The following is a 26922-nucleotide window of genomic DNA, read 5'->3' as shown; positions in this document are numbered from 1 at the left end:
ACAGAGCTAGACAGCATAAAATGACTGGCTGCCCTGCATTTGACCTCATCCAGAAGCTCAGCGCACATATAAAGTTCCAAACCGAAGCAATGTTTAACTGGTAAGAATCAAGCTCTAAAGCAAATTCCATCTAGCAGCTACAGCAGCAGCAACTGGGCTCTGAATTACCGAAAACTGTTTTTTTTCCCCCTGAACGACTGTAATAGTTTGTCAGATGTCTAGGCAAGGCACAGACCACTTAGTATTGCTGATGTGTCGTACTTAAATTTAGGATGTAAATCACAACCTCACATTTTGCACACAAAGTAGTGAGTAAAATACCACAAGGGGGGAATTCTGAAGACACCAAGAGAAGCTCGGAGCCTACCTACTAGCAAAAGCCAACATGAATGGGATGCCAGGCGGCCTCTGCTTTCAACACCTCTCTAGGCTGCAAAGATAAAACACGAGCTCTGCAATACAACCCTCATTACATCATTTTATAACTTTGAAGTTTTCAGCTCATTAAAAACAAAGATTTAAGTTAACTTATACAACAACAAAACCCATCACTGTGTCTCTTCCACTCACTTTCTGTCACGTCAGATAGGCAAATTCTGTCTGATCTTTATTGAGAAACCCCACTCCTCAGAGCCCAACAACTGAGCTTTCACTTGGAAATATCCAGAGCTTCTTTAACCTATAGGCTCAAGGAGATACAGATATTCAAGGATTCCAGGAATTCAGATAACTATTTTCTGCCACCCAAAAGAAATCCCACCAAGAAAAAAAATTTGGGTTTGTAAATACAGCCGACAGTTCTCTCTTAAATAATTATCTCCTTAAATAAAAAAAGGGAAAACAAATTGTCCTGAAATTCTCAGCTGTGAGTTAAGGGGTTTTTCCTCCATTGAAATGTAATTGAAGTTTCCAAGAAGTTGTCTTCGTGTTATCAAGCACAGGCTGATCACTATCTTTACTTCCCAGCTGTAGCAAAACCAGAACACCAGTGCGTTTTTCTGCCCCTTCTATTTGCAGAAATACATAGGGACAGAAATTCTTTAGTCTCTTTTTCTGCTAGTACAAAGTTAAGGCATGAACACACAGGACCTAAGCACCTGCAATCCCCTGTGCAGCCAAATATAGATTTTTAAGGCTCACCAGGAGTAATGAATCTTAGGGTCAGGCTCAACGTTCAGTTCAGTAACTGTAAGCTGTGTTCAGCTGGCTGAATACAGACTTTTTCGTCACTTCCAAAACACATTACCAAAATCTATGAGTTGTTCAGAGCAAGTGCTGATGCGCGTCTCCATTTGAAGTTTCCCCCCTTCTTTCTTTCAAACACACTTTGAAGGCCTTGCCTGTGACTTCCTCAGAACAGTGGAAACGTTGGTTGGAAGGATTTGGATTAAATATATTCAATTCCAATCCACCCTATTCACTTAAAATGCTCCTTTTTTCCCCAAACAGCTTTTTCCACATGGCAGCTAATAGGAAGTTTCTTTCTAGTCTCTCATCCAGCTGGATTTCTCATGACCTGACATACGTACCACATCTTCTATAACATGCAAGGCCTCAGAAATGAAAACGCTTGCCAGGGACAGCTCTCATTAGCAACAACTTTTAATATATTTAGTCTGTCCTTCTGTCTGCACTTCCATACAGGGGTTTTTTTTTATTTCTAGTTAGCAAGCATCAAGAATAAATCCCAAGTGTATTGTAAAAATAATCTTTCCTGGTCAAAATTGCCAGCACCTTCAAAATTGGGATCTTCTTGCAATTTCCTCCTGGTTTCACAAACGTACTATACAAGGCCGTGCACTGCGGTCTACTGCACTTCATTAATGCACTACCTTTATCTGCTCTGCTGCTGGATATTTTTCCCCAGCCATTTTTAAGCGCCATCATCACATCTTTGGGTTTGGAGTACTGCTGCAAGGCAAAAGCAAGCCATTCCGCCCAGCCTGCAGCCTTGCAGATGCAGCTGTTAAGTTAATTGCCTCTAGTGCTAGCAGAGAGTTTCAGGCCTCCTGCACATTGCATCCTAAACCATGTTGCCTTTGTAACAGAACTGCTTAAGCATGGTTTTGCCTGGCCAGAATTACTTTTTAATGCCTCTCCAGGAAACACAATTTAATACGAATTTCACACAATTGCGCTTAAAGGGAAGTAATACATATTTTATAAAACATACCTTTTACATTAAACTTCTAAAAGCATTTCCAGAGTTTAGTCAGAGCCTTAAATTAGCAGTATTTACTTTAGCACCGTTATAATGAAGTGCCCATCACCATGTCCAAAATAAGCACCTATCTCTGGAATTTAAACTTGGCCATTAAATTCTATTCCAAGGTGAAATCTTATACATCGTATTTCAGTCTGAGTAAAATTTGCAACTAAGTATTTCAAGTTTTGAACAGAGATACTCACATACATTTTATAGTTGCACAGAGCTTTTGCAGAACCTTGTAACTTAAAGTGGTTTTTCACTACATCAAGCAATGATACTTGCTTACCATTGCATTAAATGTTCCTGATTCATTACTCAGTTTGGAAGTCATGCCCACAGCATTATCCTGCCGGCCCAAGGAGGACCAGCACTGCTAGATGGTATCAAGGGCAGTATCCAACTGCAAACAGTATCTTCAGTGTTTAAATTTTGGTATCCCAAGACACACTGCACATACAAACACATTAGCCTGTATTCTCCAGGGTAAGGGGACCTTGGATACATAAGAGAATAGAAAGATGTCCTAGTACGCTTGCTACGCGATGCACAGGGGAACGCAGTGCAGATACACCACGCTGCCCCTGGAAGGAATCAGCACGGGTCCAACCGGCAGCTGTGAATTCCAGGAAATGAAGTAGTTGCCAGACCCAGGTGCATCTGCATCACACCCCGCAGAGCTCCAAGGAAGGGGATCACAAGATTTGCACCATGCTAGAATTGAAGGGGAGACACTCATACACATACAAATTGATTACAAACTCCTTTTGAAACTAAGGGCTTTGGAGTATTTATGGAGAGGCAGTGGATCCACATCAAAGCAGTTTGGGTCTGCTATGAAAAGGGCTCAAAAATAGAGTTTGATCCAAGCTGATTATCAACAGAACAGGAATCAGCTAAGGCATATCTAGATAACACACCTTGAGCCTAACAGAGTTTGTTAACGGCAAGCCAGCTGAAGGCAATTTTAGTCGCCAGCATAAACTGATCCTGGCATTGATATACCGTATTTGCACAGCACGAGGTATTAGGTAACAAATTCCTCAGAAAGTTCTCCTTGCGTCAGGGCAGGCATCTGCAGCCTGTGACACAAGACAACCCAATCACGAGTAGTCAGCACCTGACTACAGAGATATTGTTCGCTTCAGTAGAAAAAGAAAATTATGCATAGAAAGTTCCCCAGTAAAAAAGGACTGGGTACGTGACACAGGACAGCATGTGTTGCTCTTCTCTAGCCTCAGTCATAGCGAGTCTAAGTCCTGCTGGCTCCTCTGCCCCTAAATACATCTTACTGCTAAATCCTTAAGTTATTAATCCGTTGTAACTACAAATCAATATACGCTTTTCCATTCATACAGCTAAAACAATGCTTTGATAGCCTCACATCTCAGCTACTCAGCCACCTCTGTTTTGGCTTCCTATTTCTGAGAACACGCAAAAGTCACAACAAAGGATGTCTGGTTACAAGGCTTGGACAAAAAAGTAAACCAGAATGGAACATAGGAACTGCTACATTTGTCTCGTTTCCAGGTTGTCTTTAATACTGACAGATCTTCCATGATCATAGCAAAATTGTTATTCATTGACAGCCATAATTTAGAATCCTCTATTACATCTACATATCTTAGAAACAAGAAGCCATAAGGATAATTTATGCTGACTTTAACACAAGCTGTAGAAATTCACCCAGAAGTTTCTGTAGAAGAGCCCAGAAATCTGTAGGGGAGTTGAAGCATGTCTTCTGGAAAGACGTCCAACCTTGATTCAAAAGTCAGCTAAAAACCAAAGCCTTTGTGATCTGCCCCTATGTCCAATTGCCTTTGTTGTTAAAAACATATGCCTAATTTGAACTCCTGTCCACCTTCCGATTCCAGCTGTCAGGTCTTTACATGCCTGTTAAGCCTTTGCCAAACCAGAGATTCTCACCTGCCTGCATAGGTGTGCAGTCAACAATTTCCAGTTGCACTAGTAAGCTCAGGACAAGCAAGCCAGAAATTGCACGTCTAGAGACTGAGCTCTAGTTTCCAGCAGTGGCACGGGAGGAAGCAGCACTCAACAGTATTAGCACCACAAGGGAAATGAGCTGGGTCTGGGAAGCAGCAGGAAGAAAGAAGTTCATCGGAAGCAAGGAGAAGTTCATTACCAAGTGGGGAATCTCACAGGATTACATGGCAAGTGTCACACAGGTGAGACAGATGTTCATGGAAATGGCACCATTCGTGTGGAAAATGACCTACAAATCGAGACATGTCACAAGACATTATCTCCTGTCCCTGCTGCCGCAGCTACCTCTGGTCCTTCAGGAAGCCCTACACAGTCAAAACTCCTGAGGGAGGATGCTGCAGCTCAGGTCAGAGGTTGCAGGAGGCCAAGTCAAGCAGCTCAGAAGGGGAGTTCTGATGAAGTTACCACAGTGCCAGAAGAGGAAACTGCGACAAATGGGCATCAGACATGATGTACAGAAAACCAACAGAATATTTTTTAAAGACTCTACAGACACAGGAGCCTAAGACCTGTGAGGGCAAGAAGATAGATATGACTGAGGTAACACTGGATCGGGAAGTAAATGTGAGCTCCAAAGAGTTCCATCTCCTGATGCTGTTCACCCAGCAATCTGGTTCAGGGCCCTGGCAGCAGAGGAGGATGAACAAATCTTCTCTGTTAGGAGAAGACTGCAGGCAGGACACCTCAGGTCATCAGAGTAGGACCAGGGCTAGAAAGAGGAACCGGTGAGCTGGAGGCATTAGCTCTACAGAGCTTATGAGATTCGTTCCAGAGTACTGAAAGGGCTACACCTCCATTGTCTATAATCAAAACAAACAAACAAACCCACAACAAAACATGGCAATCAAAGGAGGATCACTAATAACTAGAAAAGGCAAACTTCATGCAAGGAGGACGATCCAGAGAATTATAGGCCAGTCAGTCTCACCTTCGGACCTGGAGAGATGATGAGATACTTCTCAGAATCCACTTCTGAAGTCATAACATAAAAATGATAAGAAGGCAAATCAGGAACAGTTAATATAGATTTGCCCAATAACTGACCACTCCGACTGCTAAAATAGCTATGTGGATGAAGGGTGTAATACACCTCAAATTTACCAAAGCTTTTGACGCTATTTACTTCAGCATTCTCATTTGGAAACTGAGAAAGCATGGGTTTGATGACTGCTAAATACGCTGAAAACTAAATGGACCACTGGGATCAAAGACAGCATTAACCAATGGCTTGACAGCCAGTTATGAGAGAAGGTCAATAGCTACAGGGGCTAATGCTATCCAGAATCTTCATCAGTGACCTCTGTGATGACACAGAATGAACTCTCGGCAAAGCTGTGGACAGTGCTACATTTTGGGGACAAGGAGGGGTGGGAGAGTTGATAAATCCAACAGGGAGAGCTTTACTTCAGGGGGACCTGAATAAAAAGCATTACAGAGCAAAAGCTAAAGATGGAGTAAGCCATGACAGCCCATCAGCATTGAAAACAGATGAAAGACAATTCCAAAGACTCCAAAGATTCCAAAGAAAAGACACTGTAAGATATCCTATCCACCTGTCTTATGTAGATTCTGCTTCTTTTCATTTCGAAGATTATCTTTCTGCTCTTGGTTTTCCCCATTCTTAGTGCCCACACCAGTTTCAGTCCTTACTGCTCCAGGGGACACAAAGGTTGGAATAGTTGGCTGCACTGCAAAAACAGATGAAAAAAAATAAATCACATGGGGGGGGGGCTACACAGGAGTTTTGCACTCAATTTTCCCAAATTCCTCATTTCTGTTTCTTTCCATTCCTCTTTTAAGTATCTCATTTTCTACAGCGTGCCCTTACAAAATAGAGGATCATGTGGTATCTAGACCTAACTGTTAAATTAGGTAACTGTAAATTGAGTGAAAAATAAAATTTGTTTCTGAGAAAGTTGAAAAAGAAAAAAAAATAGGGATTACATGCATCTGAAGTTCTTTCTGGAGAAACAGTAGAAGAAGGTTTCCTTCTAAGTAAGGTAAGGCATACAGTCTGTCCTGTGTTACGCAACGCCTCTACCACTTCTTGGTTTGTATAATCCTGTATATTAACTCCATCAACCTAAAAAAAGAAAACCATATCATATAATAGTAATCACATTACATTCTCAGGCTGCATGCATATGCACATTATTTTCTGCAGAAATTATAGGGTTATTCACCCACGACAGTAGTATTTGCAAAACAATCTCATTAAATCAGTTACATTTCACTAATTAGATAATATTTTCAAAATGCATTTTAAAAGGAAACGTAACAGTAATTTGTTCTGTCTTCATGGGGCAACCACAAAACAGAATTTACCAATCTAAGTACACACTGATTTCCCCCTACAATTTTTTTGCTTACAAAAACCAGCTTGAGGAGTGTTGTGGATGAAGCTTCCCAGCAAGAGTAGTCAGCCTAGAACTCTGTTCAGTTCATTATCGCTGTTAGTTTTCTCACAGATTTCTAACATGCCCCACACATGCCTATACACATAACTGTTCATATAATCCATTCTGAACAGCCCAATTCTTACATTAATTCAGATGTTTTAATTTACACCCAAAATACTCTGTTCACTTCACTGTCAGATCATGCATCAATAGGGGCTTCTCCTGCAAAGCTGCAGATAAAAGCATAAGGTTGTATTAATTTTCACTCTCACAAAGGAGAAGCTGACTTTGGAAGGTCTGGCACTGCACACATTTTAAAAGTAATTTAAAATCATATCTCTGTAAATATTATCTCTTAAAACAAAAAGACTGTGTAATTCATTCCTGCTTGTACTGTGAATACAAAATTGGCTATTATTCAAATCACTGTTATTCAATGGGTTTTAATTTTTCTACACATAAAGCTTGGGTTTTTAAACCTAAATTGTGACTATTAACATTTTGATTGTATCCACACTATGCTACATAGTCATTAAGGATCATAAACAGTGTGCCACATCTTGCAAAATCTTAACCATCCTCAAATTCCATTCAATCCAAATAGAAGCTAACGTCGCTCAACTTTACTTCAGGCCAAAAGCCAAGATTCTCCACTCTGAAACATTTTAATCCAAATGCTTGCCTCTTTGATAGTTAACTACTATTTACGACTACTTTGAATATAAAATAATATTTTAACCACAGCAAGCCAAAGCTCATTTCTGCTACAAATCTACCTAAACAAATATGAACTACCAAATTATTTCCTCTGCAAAGCAGAGAAGGTTTAATTAATTTGAGAAAGTCTTTACTACGTTGTTCTTTTAACACCAAGATGTGTAATGAAGTATTAGTTCTACAACAATATATAAGCAGACAATTTTACTTACAGCAACAATTTTGTCATGAACGTGAATTTGGCCATTGTGGTCAGCAGCACTACCAGGTATTATATTTTTCACGAAAATCCCTGAAGGTTCTGTTGGCAGGGAGGGGGGGGAGAACAGAAACAAGTCACTACATTAACCTAATTTGTTTCTTTTCCTATTAAGATTTTTAGTTACAGTCTTTTTCACACACTTCTGTCCACAAAGTTATGATTCTGTAAACCACCAACGTCTGCATGTTACCACTCACGCAGCTTGACACAGAACAACTGAGGATCTCCGATGGAAAAAACAGCACCAACACAACCACCTGTACACTGACCTCAACATTTTTTCCTTAAAATGGCCCAGAAAAGGCCACCTCCTCCATGGATTCATCCTTGTGCTTACCCAGGCTTTAAACCACAATCACTTAAATCCATGCTGCATTTGATTTCAATAGGACTACCTAAGCTAAAAGTAAAGTATGTGCTTAAGTACTTTGATCAGGACTTCAATCATCTTACAGCTGAAGAATTTAGTACTTTAAATCTTAATCAAAAAGGATTTTTCTTAAAAAAAAAAAAAAAAAAAAAAAAAGAGAAACATGGAAATTAGAAAAGCTGTCCTTTGTCACGTTTGATGTTTGACTATTAATTCTAACTTCTAATTAGAACAAGGAAATTAAAACAAAACCAAAAAAGACAGTAAAAAAACCCAATCACCAGTTGAAACAGTAACCCTTTCTTTACACAAACTCCTGCAAAATATGAGATGCTGATCTTTAATTCTAGTGAATCCTGACACTTCATCCCTCCTTTTCTGAACACTAACCTTCTTCAGACACCTGCCCAACATGGTTTGTCCATGCTCACCAAAACCCCTCTACCTTTCCCCATTTCCTGGCAAGCGCTCCTGGGATTCCGGGCCAGCAACATCTCCTGGATCTCCTGTGAACCCCAGCTGCACCACATTCCCAGAATACTTTATTGAGTCCCACAAGGAAGGGGAGGGCATAAAAAGCACCACCCCTTTTGTGTAAAACCAGACATTCAGTTGAGTCAATTTTAAAGATATAATTTGTGGAACCAATATTTGAAAGATGAGTTAACAGCTCTAATTTAAAAAGGATTTAGAAAAAAAACCCCACAACCTAATTCCATGTCCCTATATCCTAGCACAGGTATTTTAATCTGTTCCCAGAGCTTAGACACGGAAACAGCCATCTGCCAAAGACAAGTACATCATCTTGTGAAGGCGGCATACGCATCACACACAGCTACGATTCTCTGCATCTCCTGCCTGGCAGAGAGATGGACTAGTTAATCTGACTGATTGTTTCCACTCTAACTCCTACAATTCATTAGACAAACGAAAACTTGCACGTTGCGCTATTTTGTACATACTGGAGATGCCATTCAAAAGTTAATGCCAAATGGGAACATCCGATACTCTGTTTTTAAAATTCTTCTTAAAACGCACTATCCGAATTGTGCTATACATCACAGGGGCAAAATGAGGAACAGTGCGGACAGGAACCTGTGATAGAGTCTGTACGTGCAGGAACAGTCTGTTACAGTTTAATGTCTTGCACAGTAACAGAAGCACGTAAAATTCACAGTCCAGCAGTCACATGGGAATTATTTTTGTAAGCTAATTACAACTCTTTAAAAAAATTTGAGACCGAATTCCACTTTGCAGCAAGTTCTCCAAATATCTTCTTCATAAATTCCGTAAGATTCAAACAAGCACTATCCACTTTCCCCACAGTAAATAAAGGGTATTTGAGAAGCCTCTGTCCTAGACTTTACTAAATCCTGTAGAACTCACCTACATCACATGTGCCAGCATATCCAATAATTGTTATCCCCAGGCTCTGTCCATTCTTTTTTATAAGCTCAACATCATAGGTCTCAAAAAGGTTGGTATCATCCTATAAATAGAGCACAAGACAGTAAAAAAAAAAAAATCTCTTAATTTCCCAGTACCGTTACAATGTTGCAGGTTAATTAAGATCTTGAGAAGTAAGCAGTGATTTTGATTTTCCTATTTTAGGAGTGATCATATTTGCAAGAGATATACGCAAGATCTGCTGAAAATAAGGGGTCATTCAAAGTCACTAGTTACTTTTTAAATTCTTTCCTAATACTTTTTCCACGTACCTGTTTTATGTAAAACAAAGGCTTTCGTTATACTGCTCCGGGGCCATTTCCCTTTGGATTCCACTGCCACTTGGTAACAACAAACTTCCCAGTCAATCCCACAAAACAACAGAAACCCTGAATACCCTCAGAATTTCTTCTCTCCCTTTCACATGTTAGTCCTGATAAACAACGGAATGAATCCACTTGCCTGAGCTCTTTCTACTGGACAGTTAAGAAGCAAAAAACCCTGGTATAAATACACAGTGTTATCACATCACACATTTCTGTCAGAAAAAGTGGTGCTTATCTCTCCTTGTTATCACCTACTAAGGAAGTGAGGGGCAGCAGGAAAGGGATCTCAAAACAAACCGGTTTGATGCCCTGAAATGAAAGAAGCCATGTGTATCCATGGTAGGCACATCTCTGCTACAGAAGCAGTTGCCTACTTAAATGCAAATACAAGAGACTAGGTAGGTGTTTAAGCTTATTGTTTGGTTTTATGCTAGATCCCAAACCACAAAACCATTCCAATAGTCACTCTTACACACATCATCTTAACGACTTTGATTTGATCCTGGTCAGATTTGAACGCCACCAAGTGGCAAAGAGCACTGGAAGCCTCCAAGTTGTCTAAGGCAATGGGACGCAAAGACGACTCAATAGTTCGCATTCAATGAAAATTATTTTTAAGACCTGAAGGGGAAGGGAAGGTATTCATTTGGAAATGTTTTATTGTTGAACTGATAAGATGACTTCCCATAACAAACAATACTTGAAAAGAGAAACGCATAACATGATCTGTTCTCAATATAATCTGACCTTACACTGGAGGAGTCTACGGAAAAAGGTGCCCACAAAGCTGGACTCAGTATGCCTGTCCAGCTCTACCCTGAGAAGTAAAAATCAAAACTGCAAGACAGAGTTCAAGCAGGACACACTAAAGACATTGATGATACCAAAGAGAAAAACAATCAAGCACATAGACCTGGGATTGCAAGGGATAAACTCAAATACATAAAGTTGTTTGTTTTCGGTAATCTGATACAGTCCAATGAGATCAAAAAGATGATGACGATGAGAGTAAGGTCTGTTAAAGTGATGAAATCGAGAGGGATTGTGTCACTGCCAGCAGCAAAAAATGGACCGGGAAATTGGAAAACATGTCTTAAGAGAGTGAACAAAAGAGAAGTTTAATCAAATGCTTGCCAAATATCAGCTTTGGAAGGACCTATATTAAAAGCAGGACAAAGTTATGGCCGTACCTATTTCACTTTTCACTGAAAGAGAAATCGATGGCCAGCTATCTCCTTTCTTATCACACACACGTCCCTCCACTACCCAACTCATTAAGCTCATTAAATGCTTTCCAACTCTCTTGCTCCATAAGACGCTGATGGAGATGAAGATAAGTTTTGATGCTCTGTCACTTATCTTTAGAAGAGGGAACCAAAACAGTAAACATGCCTATAGCAACATCTGAAATGGAGCTGCAGCCTTGGGAGTCCTGATATTTTGACAATCAAAAGCCCTTCACAGCCAGTGCTCTGCTGCTACAGAAATTTTCTCTAAGTAGTGTTACTGGTAGAATGCGAAACATTAGAAGTGGAGTCTGGAAGAATCAAAGTACGGTGTCCTAAATACAGTCAGCCCAGGGAGGCTGCTGATATTGCTGTCAGTATCTTGGAGAGTACAGATAATATGACTGTTTTCTTATGCCCATGCACAGACTTAAGTAGTTTCAGTTGTTGTCTACTGCAGCAAATTTAAAGGAAATAAAATATTAATATAAAACTGAAAAAAACTAACCATATATTAAAAACGCCCTTCTGCTGGTTTGCAAAAAGGAAAAGGAAAATATTTTCTATTCCGAAGCTCACAGCTGGTGAAAGTACTCAGAAACCAGAGAGAAATTAGATTATAGAAAAAGGTTCTGTTGTAAATCAGAACACAAACTGAAAGGTGGACCATTAAAATCATCATTAAATTAATAAATACATTCAGATTAGCCACTATTCTTGACTTCAGCAAATCTCTCAACACCAGAAAAAGGAGTTTCTTCAATTCTAAATATGAAGGCACTCTTTAGTTCAGAAAACAATAGATACATTCAGAAAGAAGATTATATTGTAATGGAGTTTTTTTCCCCACTCTCTAAATTACATAGCAGGAATAAGGAGGACACTGAAAAGACATCCAGAAGGAATAACATTTTAGAAAAGCTGCAGTATCTACAAAGCTCGGGGTCGATTAGTGACAAACAGGCCCACCTTTGAGGCAGGGAAGAGAGAAAAATAGCACTTTGTAGAGGAAACAAAACCAGGACCATGTTATTTTTTCCTAATATGGGCGTTTGAAAATATGATACAGCCAGAAAAGAAGTGCTTCATAATGATGCTGATTCTCTAGGAAAGCCTTTTTTCAGAGTATTAGACAAGCCCACTTTTAAGACTCCAACCTTACGTACACAGATTACCCCCTCCCACCTCTCTGCCACTCAGGTTTCCTGCTACACCAATCCCTCTTCTGAGAAATGGGGCTTGAGAAGGACCCAAAAGACTTTACCGACAGCCTCAGCCACCAGAGTCTTCCAGAGCGACGCAAGACACAAAGCTAATGGGTGCCTTTGCAATGATGATGCCCAGTAAGTGAGGTGAGTTTGTAACCATATGACTGCTAGTTTGACCTTTAAAAAATGATGCTTCAAAAAAAAAAAATAGCGCTCTTCACTTGTATTCAACAAACTAGACATGAAAGAAAAGGCTACTCAGATTCTACACCTAAATCTAAGCAGCACAGTAGTAGCAGATGGTACACAAGCACAGCTTTGTTTATGTTTCGAGACCTACTGTACACTTAGTGTAGCATTTGTTGATTTTAATTACTCAAAACTGAAAAGAATGACTTCAAAAACAAGAGACTTTGATATGACCATGATAAGATTTGCTAAAACAAGTTTCAAAATTTTTAGATATATTTCCTATCACAGACAGTAGCGTAGACTATGAAAACATTACACTTATGTTTCATAAAAAGAAGATTGTGCTGAATAATTCTGGTGTGGCCATGGCGCTCTGGATTTCAGACTACGGAAATTCACAGTCAAGTTTTAAATCCACTTACAAATGACTGATTAGAAAAATATAATGAGCTAAGGAGGAGAACTAAAAGTATCATTTATCGATAACATTTATGGTGTTGGTAATTAAATTACTCACTCTGAAGTAAATTCTGTAAAGCTGGTCATTCCGATCCTGAGATTATAGGTATTAATAACACACAGGAAAGTGGGAAAAATTCTAGAAGGCAGAACTTTAATAATGACCACTTAAATACACGCATATGATATCTGGAAACTCGGAAGAGGAAAAGCACTTTAGGTCTCAAGAACACTCTGTTCTCCTCCTCCTTTCTGATCACAAGCCACAAGCACACTTAAAAATGTCATAAGTAAACACCAGATACTTACATTTCCATTTTGAAAGGAAGGTAATGTACTGACTGGCCAGCTCACAGGAGCTGGTGGAGTCTCCATAATGTCAAACTTCGGGTCTCTTGCAACGATCATCCTAACGGAATTTCCACAGTTTCTCAGCACTTGTGCGACTTGTTCACTGGTCATTCCTTGCACATTGGTCCCTCCAATCTGTAAGATGTGATCTCCTGTCCGGAGCCTCCCATCCTTCAAACATAAATAAAATTGCAAAAAATGTTTCCAGTCTATACATAAAATTTCTTTTTCATTACAAAATTGAAACTGTGTACAGGCATCTTCGTGGCCATGAGAGCCAATGCAAGAAAATACGGTGAAATTGACCACCATGGCAACATACTAAATAATTCAAGGATGCATTTGCACAATCACATACTGTTTTTTCCACAGTAATTAACAGTGGTAAACCAACCTTTCCAAATCTGAGAAATATACACAAACTGAATAGCAACATTACTAAGAAAAAGTTTACTGTTCTCATTTAGGAGAACACAGACAGCAACAAAGTTTTATATTCTCACAGGTTGTTATGTATTGCTGTTTCATAGAATACTCCTCATCAGACAGGGGTTAGAATAAAAAGCACAGCATCTTGATTTAGGACCCTTTAGAGTTTTTCCTAATACTTCTATATTGCCTGGCAATTCTTTTCTCGTATGACTAGCTCCAACTGAAGCGACTAAATCCACTGAAGGTAACAAGACTCCACACAAAACATTTTTTACATGATAATTACGATTCATGACCTACATTATCATTTCTATTGTAAGCAAGCATTTATAGGACCAAATCCTCAGCTGGTATTGATCAGCTCAGCTCTACCACCTCAGGTGCATTGATTCATACAGCAACCATAGCGGAGTTATTCCCAGAACTAACTCAAAATCATCTACAAACTCATCCAATTTTAACATGTATATGTGCTCATTATTTCACGTGTTCTTAACGATGTCTCATTCAGCTGAGAATGATGTGGCGAGTTCTTAACTTACATACTTTATTTGTAGCCAAAACACTCTATTCCTTACAGCAAAACAGGTGTTACACAATAATTAAAAAATGCTCATTTGTACATGACAGGTTCAGAGGGAGGCAGTCAAGCAGAAGCCAACATTTTCCAGTAAAGCTCTCTGAAACTCCAGTTTTCTTTTCCATCCTATACTAGAGGAAGTACCTTAGCCTCTCTCTTTTGTATGTTACTGGATCTTATCTGCGTGTGTTCCAGACCTCAAATACTGTAACTTGTCATGATCAAATTCACATTAAAAATCCAAATCTGTTTCGCTGTTGCACGTGTTCTACTCCTGAAATGTAGCAACACTTAGCACCGAGTCTTTAAAGATTAGCAATCAAAGGTTGCAAACTGTGTCTGTGAACTTTAAAAAATACCAGTAACTTTGAAAGGCTTTGCATCAATCCTAAAGTGTCTCCTTGAACTGGTCAGACCACAAGGCAGGGACCAAAACCCCTTTAGAATGAAACCCACTAAAAATAGGACATTTTCAATCTACAAACTGAATCTTGCAATGTCATCGTTTCAATAGGGCAGGTTCTCTTGCCTGAGAATGCACGTAGAGAGTTCGTCCCTATAGATGTTGCCAAATGTGCCAAATTCTACCGAGGATGTGCAAATCCATTAAGAGTATTTGTCCTCCCCCAGACTTTCGAAAGGCATAAAATATCAAAAGTAATGAAAATATTCGAAGGTTAGACAACTTTTCAGAATTTCTGCATGTTCAACAATGTTATAAAAGTCAAAGCATGTCTGAGAAACAACTTAATTCATATCAGGTGCTGACTTTTTCCTCAATCATACCTTCAACATATTTATTTATAAAGTGTATGTTGGCATTCAGACTTTGATGCTATCAGCTTCCTTTTGTTTAAGTGTATTAGTTTATTTTAAGATTGTCAAAACCAGTTAATTATACTTTACAATCAAACAAGAAATGACATAATATAACAAATTACCCGATCTGCTAATCCCCCAGGAACAATTGTTCTTACAACTACTCCACTCGACTTTCCTCCTACAATTCCAAAGCCTAATCCTGAACCATCGTTAATCAGCTCAACGTCTTCAATGTGGCCCCAGTGAATCTGCAATTAATAAAAACAGAAGATTTCAATTTCGCTTGATCTTTAATGTTTCTCACTTTCACATGTACCAGGAACGACGAGAATTAATCAGAGCAATTTTCTCTCTCTACCCCACAATACTGGGGATCTGTTGGATTTTGTTCAGTCAGCTTCATTTCCTTATAAATACGCAGCGGGATTTCTCATCTGTTTTTAAACATACATTTTGTCCTTCACTTTCAGGATAACAGGATACTAGGAAAAAGCTTGACTAAGAAAAAGCAATTTTAAGATTTTCTTGCCAAAATGAAAACTATCCTTTTAGGTTTTCATAAATCAAGAATACTGCAAACAACAGAGAAAAACAGAGGCGAGGAGCTTGCACTGGCCTAGTTTTCACTTAGCGTTGCCCAAATGCTTATTTCTGTTATTTCACTTACACACTTTAAACACCACCAGTACATGCTGAATTAATAGCGCAGTACAATATTCTGCCATACTGAATTGGAAGCATGTTTCTAAGCTACGTTGTACCATGACCTTATGTTCTACAAGACAATCTGAAAATAACAAAGCTGTTAAGCAACCCAAACCCAGCCAATGTTTCTGTCAGATTAATATCTCACAGAAACCAAAATGGAGTAAAGTAGGCAGATTTAAGTCTTCTGTGAATAAAGGATTTATTAGCATATTGAAAATCTTTGCCAAAGCCAGTTAAATATCATAAAAGAAGTTAAAGACCCCCTGTAGAGACATATATTTGTATTTTATTTTGTTAGTCTGTTCAGTGCAGATCTTTCAATGAAAAAGCAGTTAAAGTTTAATTCTTTAAAATTTTCAGTGCAATAAACAATATTGATTATCCACTAAAACCTTCAGAATTCACTAGCTCTGTAATAATCATGAGGGAAATAATTACTGACAATAAGGAAAAGCACTGCTCTTAACCAGATTTTCATCAAAACCTACTAGCATAATAAATTAAGATTCCAATACTGAAAACTCTGGATTTAGGTGTGCAGTTCGACCAAATTCAGTGAAGCCACCTGCACCATATGGTTTGAACACAGATGGAAGTTCAGCCCTAGCTCATTACATGTCCCAGTGACAATCTCTGCTTGTTCAAGACAACATAAGAGTTCACAATCAATGAAATTTGCAGATTAAAAAAAAAAAAAGCCCTGATAAATGAACAAAGACAAGGCTTTTTGTTTTGAACAGGTTAAGTTTAAACTGGTTGGGATATTTCAAGCAGTGCTCACGATAGGTTATGTTTACGCTCTTTTAAGATGTAATCAGAGCATCTTTAATTGCTGAGCACAAGTAGGTTTCAGCTGGATATACTCGTAAAATGCTTTACCCAGCCTATGCTGAACAGACCCTGCTGCTAAGAATATGTTGATCTACTAAAGCTTCTGCTACCCCATAAAAACCCAGGATCTATTTTATAACAACTTCATGCAGCTTTGCAATCGGAGCCTTACACTTATTGCATGATCAGTCTAAATGAAATGTCATCACATATAAAATCTGATTAAAGAAAAAAATCCCTATACGTAAAGCTTGCTAACCCAAACACTTACAACCACAGAAAATCATCCAGCATTAGTTCAAAAATCTGATTTTGACAGTATTACAACAACTCACGGTCTCAGGTGGATTTATATCACTTAAGAAGACAGCCGAAGTTCTGCTGTTTCCTTGAACTGGCTCCCTAGCAACAACCAGATGTAGGGATCCTGTGGATTGCTGGAGGAGGGCAATAGCGTGCTGATGGGAAATGTTCTGATCCAATGGGGTGCAATTAATGGCCAGTATGTGGTCATTTTCCTTTAGTCTTTGATCCCTTAACAAAACATTAAAAGAAAGTTTAAAATGCAGCATAGTGATTCCACAACAGGCTTGTGTAATTTAAATGTGAACATGCAAAATACACAGTTACGCAAGGTTAAAAATTTATATATTAAAAATAATCTTCTTATTAGACTGTCTTCACCAACATACAAACTACATGCAATCCACACTGTACTGAACTGCCCAGCCATATTTTGTTCCAACTTTATCATGGTCAAGAAATTTGCTCAATTTTTTCCTTTGCTTTTATTCAAAATTCAATGACATTCTCTCACTCTTTCTTGATATTGAATTACAGGGCAGAAAAAAAATTTTTTTGCAGTTATACAATGAACTAGGAACTATTCTTCATTATGTTTAGCACTACATGATACTATCTCTAAGTACCTCAGGCTAGAATATTGGTTTGTATCATTATTTAATTTAAGGACTGATGGGCTGCATATTTATATTTTACTCAAAATTTACAGTATCAAACTTTCTTTGAGCAATACGCGATTCAACTTATACCTTAAGATAATATAAATTTCACAGTTAATTCACCCTAGCAATGAATTTAGATCTGTGACAAGAGAGAAACCATCACTCATCTCCTTTGTTAAATATTCATTCTGAGCACGAGACCAAACTGTTACATAGACAGACACTGCCTTCAAAGCTCTGTAGGAATCCAAAAAAAGTCTCCAGGAGATCTCGCCTCAGAAGCAAAATGGGAAGCATGCTGGGGAAATTTATAAACTCCAAAACAATATAACTGCACATCTTAACTAACGCATTTTAAACTTCCTTTTTATCATGCAATGTTTAAGATGTTTCCCAGAAATCACTTTCTTCGAGCACTAACCATATTTTAGATTCTCTCATCAAAGAAAGTGAGCAGCAGGTCATCAAATCCTAAAGTGAGATATTCACCCTCCTTTGACATCCGGATCCGTCCATCTGTCTCCACTTTGAAAGAGCCTAATATGCTTTTCTTTAAGTGTTCTCTGGTGTGTTCTCTGTGGGCCCATAGCCATTATCATTCCAACCTCTCCCCACTCTTTTTGTCATCCTGTGTTGGCACTTCCTGACATGTGTTATTTAAAAAGTGACACCAATGACTTGAAATCTAGACACATTTTCTTGAAACATAATTCCAAGCACTGCATTTGTCTCATGCCAACATTTGTGGTTTTACAATCACATTTTATTTTTAAAGGATTGCTCTGTCTTTTGTTGTTGGGTGAAAACCCACAGACAATACGGGAAGAAACTGCCTGAAGCCCTGATTCTATGATGACATCTGTGCAGGGATCTGTCGGGAGGACTGGATCTAAATTTACACAGGAAACAAACAGTAAAACCAACTATAAATAGGGTATTGTCATAGGCACATAAATAAAGAAACAAGGGTGGTGGGGGGGAATCTTTCAGGGACACAATGCATAAAAATTCAGAAGGAGGCTAATTTTTATTTTCCTTGTATTCTCTTCCGAGTTTTCTTTTGTTTTTTAATCAGTACTCAAGATTCTCTTAAGTGAGTCACGATTTCTGGAAATTCCATTTATGAATGGCTCAGGTATTTAAAACTCATCTGAAAATCTGATCCTCAAAACATGAGTCCATTTAGTTGAAAAGCCAGAATTCAAGATACCACCAACAAAATATCCCAGAAGATAACCCAGACAAACATGTTAGTCTGATAGAGTTTTCAATGTGAAAGTCATGACTTTTCCCTTAATGGAAATACTGCAATTTTCCAATACAATTATAAAGATCTCACCTGTCAGCTATGCTTCCTGGCTGGACTTCTTTGACAAAGATACCAACTTCTCCCAAGCTGTGATTTTTAAGGGCAACCACACTAAATCCAAGACCTCCAACAGAAGGCTTTTCAATCTTTATTGATTCTACTTGTCTCCCCTAATAAAATAGAAAAAAATTGATTTACTGATTTTTAATGCAATAGAACGAGCTAGTTCAAAATTTATGAACACTGGGAGAATTAGTCTCCTCCTAAGACTAAACAAAGGCAAAATACTGAATATGTTATTTCTATAAAAGCTCCTTCATTTATTATTTTTAATATAGCAGAGTATTGGATATGCAAGCACTCTGAGGTTCTGAAACCTCAGGGAATTTAAGAGCTGCTTTCACACTTCATTCACATTATGAGATGAATTCCAAACTGGATGAAAACTATGAACGAAGTGCCGTCTAGAGCAATATACTTGGGATTTCTGGAAATGCTGCATAGCTAAACTACATTACTTGTCTTCTGGCTCCCCTTGCTTTTAATGCCGATTTTTAGGTGTGCGTTCAAAAGATTGCAGCTTTTAAATAAAGAAATTAATTTCCTTCCCCCCCCCGCAAGTTCACACTTAACACTAAAAAAAGTTTGCTTTTGTGACTGCCTGCTTTTCAGTTCTAATACAAGATTTCTGGAGTTGTTTACTGGGAACTATCACTTAGAGAATGCGCTGCTATCACAGCTGTTTTATCCAAAATAATGTGCAGTCTTTACCGCTAAATCTTTTATCTGATGAGTTAATGACACACTAATGAGAAGAGTTATGCTCAAAATATTACAGCTACATTAAGGTAGTCAATTAGCAACAGTTACTTAATATAGAAAGGCATGACTAACCAATTAAATTAATGGTTCAAAGTAACACAGAACAATACATTTGTGGTATAAATGCCAATCCCACATGGGTGGATGTCTGCACCTGTACAACTTCCATAAGCATCTGGTACATGCTACATCACATGTTAATGAAATCAGCATCTGGCTGGCAAAGTTAAGACATACTAAATGAAAAGTTAAATAAAATATTACATGCCAGTTCTTTTAATCATTTGCACTGTTCATATATTAACAAAGTTGGTACATTTCCAATTTAAAATGTACTTGATAAAACAAGTCTCTCCATCAAAACAAGTTTCTGCAGAAAACGTTCATTTTCAATTAAGTGTCATCAAATACCAGAAAATTTTTCTGGAACTGAAATTTCTTTTCTACATTGATGTGCTTTGTAGAAAGTAGGACAAAAAAATTGGCAAAGGGGAAAAAAAAAAAACAACCCACACCACCAAACCACTTGCCAGTGCTGACATTATCTTTCACAGGGAAAAGTTATCCTCAGCACTTCTACTCTCTTACTGGCTCGGAAGCCCCACACTCCCAGATACACAACAGAAGTGCATGTTTGAAAATTTACTCCAAAAGCCTGCAAGAAAAAGTTTGGCATTAAAGGAAAATAAGTTTGGTTCACTAAGCCGGAGAGCCTTACCTTTGCCATCTGTTGGATGATTGCATTAAATTCATTAACTCCCAGGTTTGGAGTGAAGGTGGATGCTTTGAGTTCAGGTGAACTGCAAGGTACAGACACGCTCCCAGCAGCAACTGACTTGTCAGCAAACACTAGCAGCCCTCTCTTAGTAAAATCAAAATCTACTGACCGGTCAGGAGGCATATAATTGAGCTGTTGAAAATGAACAAAGATGTAGAAAAAAAATATTAAAACCAAAATAGATTTCCACACATATCATCTTGTGTGAAAAGTGCCAAAGCAGCAAGCATACATATGTTCATATATGCCTATTCACACAAATATACTCACCTGTATAAATTAGGCAATGTTAAGATATAACCTATAACCAGGCTACCACATCAAGTTTAAATTGTTTTTCGGAAGGAAAAGTTCCCTGAATGTTTCAGCTGTGTTTCTACTCCCCTCATTTTCTCAATTTTTTTTCATCCTGCTTCCCTGCCCATGCCCATTATCCTCTTTTCACCCTGATATTCCAGAAGCAACACATGCAAAAGCAACAACATTAGAGATGCACTCAAACACTGTTGCAACTGTCAGGTAAATCTAGACATTTTGGGCACATGAATCCAAATTTCTTAAGAGTCACTTAGTCAGTGAGGAGCCAAAGGCCTGTCTGTATTACCTCCTCCCCAGAGACAGCCTAGGGTACAAGCTAGCTATCATTGAACACGTTACCGTTGCTAGAACTTGCAGTTCAATGTTTAGTCCTGACAATGAAGAAATGCAGAAATATTCCAACTGCGACACAGTAAACTGAAAAATCCCATCCTCAATGAAACTGCTCATGAGGGACATGCTTAAAAAGAATTTCAAGAAAACCAAAATTTTCTACATATGATAATTCTGAACATTCTGGATATAAATTCCATTATGCCACAGTCACAAAGCATGATCTTACATAGGTTTGCATTTTCGTCTATCTTGAATAGCTTGCAGGCATGCATCCAAGCTTTGAAAGGAAGGAACAGGAGAAGATACAGCACCTTTGTGAACATGGGAAGGAGGGAAAACAAATGGCACAACTACTACCATGTCACCCTGGCAGGAACACGTGCAATACATTTAGCAATGACAGAAAGATGGCATTGTCCCCCTGACCCCCACCCTCTGTATCTGCAGCTGGGCAGGTGCAGTAACAGCAGAGACAGGGATTGCTGCTGCTTAGGGTATGCCAAGCTAGTCCCTGATTTTAAATTTGCATGCCTGATTCTGCTAACTGCCCAGTGAGACCTGTTCACACAGATGTGTCACTGATACCCATGTCCACAAGATCGAAGTGTCAGTTGGCATTAGAAACCAGTCCACACCAGTTCCTTCCACTGCTGGAGCCAAGTCGTTTTAAAGCTAGCTTGGGTACACCTGCATCAGAGCTTGGCAAATCTTCAGGCGTGGTTTTCTAGATTGTATTTCCCAAAACAGGTTAACCATTCCTGTACAAGTCAGCAGGAACTAAGTGATGATGTCTTTTAAGGAGAAAAGATGCTGCCAGATAGCTGATAAACAGCATTTAGCTTCTGTAAAAAACAAAGGATCCTCGTTCCAACTGCAGTCAGAACTCAAAGTACTAGAGCTGATGTCTTTTGCAGATGCTTTTCTATGACTGATGTGGTTCTCAATGCCTGCCTCTTCTGCATCCCTTTCAAAGCACATGTCCCCATGACCTGTTTGCTGTGATACCACTTCTCATTTCAGTAGTGACGCTTGACCAAAAAAAACCCAAAAGCCCAACACTGACTCACACCAAGTTACAGCTTATTAATGAGAGGGCCCTCATTAACACACGCCTACATACCTTGTTTTCAATTCCAAGTTCACTATAGTTATCATCACACCAACAATTGTAATTTTACACTCACTTGTTCCTTCAGTTGCTTGATGGATTGCTGGAGGGTCAGTATCTGGTTAAACAAAGGGCTCCTGAGTGTGTTACGCAAAACAGTCAGGTTTTCATTATGTTGGGAATCTCTTTTCTCACGCAGTTTTGCTTGCAGTCGATCAAGGATCTGCAGCACCTGCTGCTTATCTGCACCACAAAGTAGTACATGTTAGGAACGGAGCTTCATTTCTCTCTGCTTAACAAAAGTAATCACTTTCAGACTACATACCTGCAGCAGGATTTTCAGGCATGTTGAAGGGTATTTTTGGAATTACTCAGAATAACCTAGATGAGGTTTAAAAAAAATCAAATTAATAATTTATATATCCGAGCAGAATGCTAACAGATACACAGTCAATAAAAGCAATAATAAAATATTAAGCTAACTATAACAAATTTAATAAAAAAAATAGTACTACCCCCTGTTGTTTACCCCAAGTTTTCAACAAAGCTCTCAATATAGCTAATTGCTGTATTGCGGCCTCAGCACATCAAATTTTTTTTCCTTGTTCTGTGTGCTTTTCCTTTCGCACACAGGAAGGAATATGAATAACCTTTTCCAATATGAGTAAAAATGCAGGTTATAAAAACAAACATTGGGCAAGAAAACTGAGACAACTAGGTTCAACCAAATTATTTTGAATATGGACATTAAAGTTGTAATGTTATTAAATATACATACAGTTTAAAACTTCCTATTATTTAAAAGGCACTTTCTTCTCGATTACTTTAACTACTTGTAGACCGTATTCTTATCATGATAGCTCTGCCCTGCCATATGACGATATAGGTGAAACCTTGCATCTCCCTATAAAACAATGAAGTTCCCTCCACTCACGGGACAAGCATGGCATTCGGGCCCAAAACTGGCCAAATCAATCCCAAGTCCAAGACATTCCTAAGGGAGGTTAGTTCTAATCACAGCGCTGATGTCAAACAGGTGAAAGCAGCTTGTTGCCTTCTCCTATGTGAGCTTGCCTTTTTCTTTTCTACGTACATGACAAGCTTTGAAGGAACAAAATATCCTTTATCACGCTCCTCTACGGTGCCAAATAGAACCGGTCTCCAACTGGGGCTGAGGCCTAGATGGCAGCATAAAAACAACAGACTTGCAATTAGCAGCGATGATAAATTTGTACCCTTACTTGCATGTTATTACATTGATGTGGAGCCTGTCATTCTGAAATCTATCAAGGCAGTTATACCAAAACATACACGAGAAACAAGAGTTCTTTACTTAGTACAAGCCTCTCTGAAAGAAGTCAGCCATTTAATAGCGCAATTTACATAATTGTAACTCTACCCAGGATATAACTGTGTATTTCAGAATAATACATTCAAAACTATTTTGGAACAAAAATAGCCATATATGTATTTAAAAAATCTCTGTATCTACTTTTTAAACCTTGCAATTCAAGAGTAGAAAGGGTCATAGGCATCTGAATGCAATAGCAGGGTAAGCACATCCCAGGGGCTCTCTCCCAGCAGGACCTCTGACACTTTCAGCTCTGCCTCTGACACTGTCTGCGCTCACACTGAAAACATCTTGAGTTCTGAGAGAACCTTGTTATATTTAATGAAATATTAAGTATGCAGGTGAATAGCTTATCTTCTGAAGAGTCAGATTAAGCCTAATCTGAAGCCTAAAAATTCATTTCCCTAATGAAAAAAAAAAAAAAGTTGAGGTGTGTCACAAACCACAATTTCAGATTTATGCAGCCTTTGCTGGATCTGAGCAGCTTTGGCTCCTGGAGAAATTCCTGCAGAACTCAGTGGGTTTGCATGGTTTCCACCCAGGGCCAAGCAAAATGAGCCGCTTTGCAAGACTATTAACAGATTTAGGAGGTCATTTTAAATCAAAGTCATAGCAAGAGTTGAAGCGGCAAACCCATACAACCCCTGAAAGATTTTCAGGAATGCATCTGAACTTTTGTAAGTGCTGCAGCTTTATTTTCTTTTCCATTTGAAATAAAACACTTCTAAGAGCACAGCAGCCTTTGATTCTGTGCTGAGATCTGATTCTGAAGAACAGATGAAAATACCATTTCCTTATACATTCCTGAGTCTTCATCTAAACCAAAAAGACAAAACCTCCTTGACTAAAAGTATTGCATGAACCTTAACAAAACACGACAAAGAATATGGAAATTTGTTCTTTCTTCCCAATTTAACTTCCCTCCATTCGCTTCCCTCCTCTATTTTTCTACTTCACACCAGCAGTTAAAAGAGAAAAAAGAAAACCTAAAGCAAGCGAACCAACATCAGAAAGGGATGCAAAATAACTCCTATGAGGAAAAGTGGCTTGAAACACCTTTAAACCAGCAGTAGGGTGAAGAAAAGATTAAACTCAGAAAAGAAATCCAGCATGGCAGGAAATAATGACAACTTGACAGCACCATGCCCATCTAATAGCTGCAGCCAGGAGGCTGGTCCAGCTCTCCAGCCCTTTTTCATGCATTTTGTTCTTCCCTTTCCATCTGTGTGTGCACTCATTCATCTGATCCCATAGTGAGCTGGAACAGGGAGCTAAACAGGCAGAAAAAACCATCACATTTTGGTAGGGTGAGCTTTTTGCCCAGTCAGCTCTCAACTGCCAGCACTGGCAATGCAGGAGCGGGGCGAGAAGTGCCGGGGAAGCGGGACCGCACCTTGCGGCAGGCAGCGGCAGCAGCTCGGCTGCACTGGCAAACCGCACCATGAGAAATAGCCTGCGTCATTCAAAAACAGCCTCAAAGTGTGGCGCTGACAGTCTCCAAGATTAATCTTTTTTCCATTACAGCGTGTGTAACAATAGCAATTATGATGATGGGTACAGATCCAAGAAAGAAAAATTTAAGCAGAAAAATGTAGGTAAGAGAACCAGGCTCCATCTAGGCAGAAGTCCCCTGACAAAGGAGGTGCAAAAGGGGAGGAAAAAAAGATTAAAGAAAGTTTCAGCTTCCTGCTTGAGCTAAGAGCCATTGCAGACCACTCTGCGCCAGTGGACGCCAAAGTGGACCTCAGGTACAGTTCGTATAACAGTTCAAGTTTACACAGCACTTTGGGATTCCTCGTGATCAAAGCTGGCCTCCAGCCAGCTTGCAATGGTTTTTAATGATTTCTTTTCGAGCAATAAGTTAAAACCACCCTCAGTATTTCTTTGTTCTCCTTTCTTGCATAAAAAGAGAATGGGGGGGGGGGGGGGGGAAGTGTGTTATATTTTAGAGGAAACAGCTCCTTCTGATCTGAGGGGATCCCTGAAAATATAAGCTAATGTAAAGTTTTCAAGTAATGTGTAATTGAGGACAGGTCTCCAAGGCTGCCTTGTAGGCACCAGAGAAACGCAGAACTCTATGTACTATTGAGCTGTTTATATTTTGGGGCCCAAACACCTTATCATTAAACAATTTCCAAACACCGATGTTAAGTCCAAGCAAGGCATCAACAGACAGTTGCTAAATTAGGAGGTCCACTCCTAAATGATAATTTTGAAGTGATACAAAACACTATAGTCTGTCTTCTTAAAATCAGTTCACCCACTCCACATTCAACTTCCTTAGCTCCATTCTTGGATTTCTACAGCCACTTATTTATCTTATTGGTAGACAAAACTGCAAACCTCAGTCCAAAATTTATGTCACAACTCCCAAAATAACTGTAAAATCATTGAGGAAAATAATGAATTTCAGGAAGTTTAGTGTTTTCTAACACCAGAAAAAAACCCACACTCCAGCACAGCATGCATCTGGGTTTTTACTGTCTTCACTTTTGAGAGCTGAACTCAACGCATCATAGGGAGCGGGAAAGTTTCATAAGGTTTCTGTATGAAATCCTAAGACTTGGATCTTCTTCAAAAGCAGACTAAGAAAAAAGGAATTCCCCCATGCTGATGCCAGCAGAGGTCATCAGAAGAGCTGAAAGGTTTAAGTCTTCCATTGCCATCACCTCCCTGCCAGACGCCTGCCACTTGCACGGAGACACAGGGCGCTCAACCCCGGCACATCCCAGAGCCAGAGGGGAACACGACAGCCCTGGCAGTGGCCTTGACAAACACCTGCCCTCCACAAAGGGCTGCTGAAAGACAAAAAAAAAGGGTTTTCCCGCTGGGATCTGGAGGAGGACACGGTTTAGCCAGCAGATATTCTTCTGTCTGTTTCTCCCCGCCCACCTAACAACTACAACGGCTTCTGCCCTGCGTCCTTCAGCTTGGCCTCCAACAACCTGTGTCCTTCCAGGAGACGTGCCTGCAGAGAAGTCCTGCCTCATGGGAAGCTCTCCCTGCTCAGCATGGATGTAACCTTTTGGGCATTGGGTCCTTAATGCACAAGTGCTAACTGCTGCTATTTTTCAAAGGTTTCTAACACGGCCAATCTGAGCAGCCTGCCACAGGAACAGCCAACAGTACATCCCAATCCAAAGTCACCTTTCTGCACTAATGCAGCTGTAATTTTTCCTGGCCCCATTATCAGGAACGACCGATACGGTGCCTATTGTCTTCCTCATCAGAGATCACTGACTTGCAAAGTTTCAGACCAAACAGTTTAAAATTTGATAAAACCAAAAGGGAAACCAGCATTTGTCAGGGTGATCTTAATCCTAAATTGTCCTAACACAGCACCACCTGTAACTTCAGATATTAAAAATCATATCGTTTACACACCATCAAACAACT

General features: G+C 39.2%; 1 protein-coding gene across 10 annotated transcripts in view; it reads right to left on the bottom strand.

Moving 5' to 3' along the window:
- Positions 1-26922, bottom strand: part of PATJ (PATJ crumbs cell polarity complex component) — a 156718-nt gene that overhangs the window by 128172 nt on the left and 1624 nt on the right. For all 10 annotated transcript variants that reach the window (XR_008468023.1, XR_008468024.1, XM_054211587.1 and 7 more), the window contains exons 2-12: positions 22501-22556; positions 22252-22418; positions 20354-20545; positions 18844-18983; positions 16875-17073; positions 15120-15248; positions 13125-13337; positions 9345-9447; positions 7539-7627; positions 6155-6293; positions 5764-5898 (exon numbers count right to left, since the gene is read on the bottom strand). Coding sequence is in view for 8 of the 10 variants with exons in the window: in XM_054211587.1 (XP_054067562.1) it covers positions 5764-5898; positions 6155-6293; positions 7539-7627; positions 9345-9447; positions 13125-13337; positions 15120-15248; positions 16875-17073; positions 18844-18983; positions 20354-20545; positions 22252-22418; positions 22501-22522 (1528 nt within the window). In the remaining 2 variants the exon portion in view is untranslated. The remainder of the gene's footprint in view (positions 1-5763; positions 5899-6154; positions 6294-7538; positions 7628-9344; positions 9448-13124; positions 13338-15119; positions 15249-16874; positions 17074-18843; positions 18984-20353; positions 20546-22251; positions 22419-22500; positions 22557-26922) is intronic.

The sequence above is a fragment of the Rissa tridactyla genome, chromosome 8 (assembly GCF_028500815.1).
Source record: "Rissa tridactyla isolate bRisTri1 chromosome 8, bRisTri1.patW.cur.20221130, whole genome shotgun sequence".
Taxonomy (NCBI): domain Eukaryota; kingdom Metazoa; phylum Chordata; class Aves; order Charadriiformes; family Laridae; genus Rissa; species Rissa tridactyla.
Note: the sequence above shows the minus strand (reverse complement) of the source record. Positions and strands in the feature narration are given on the sequence as shown.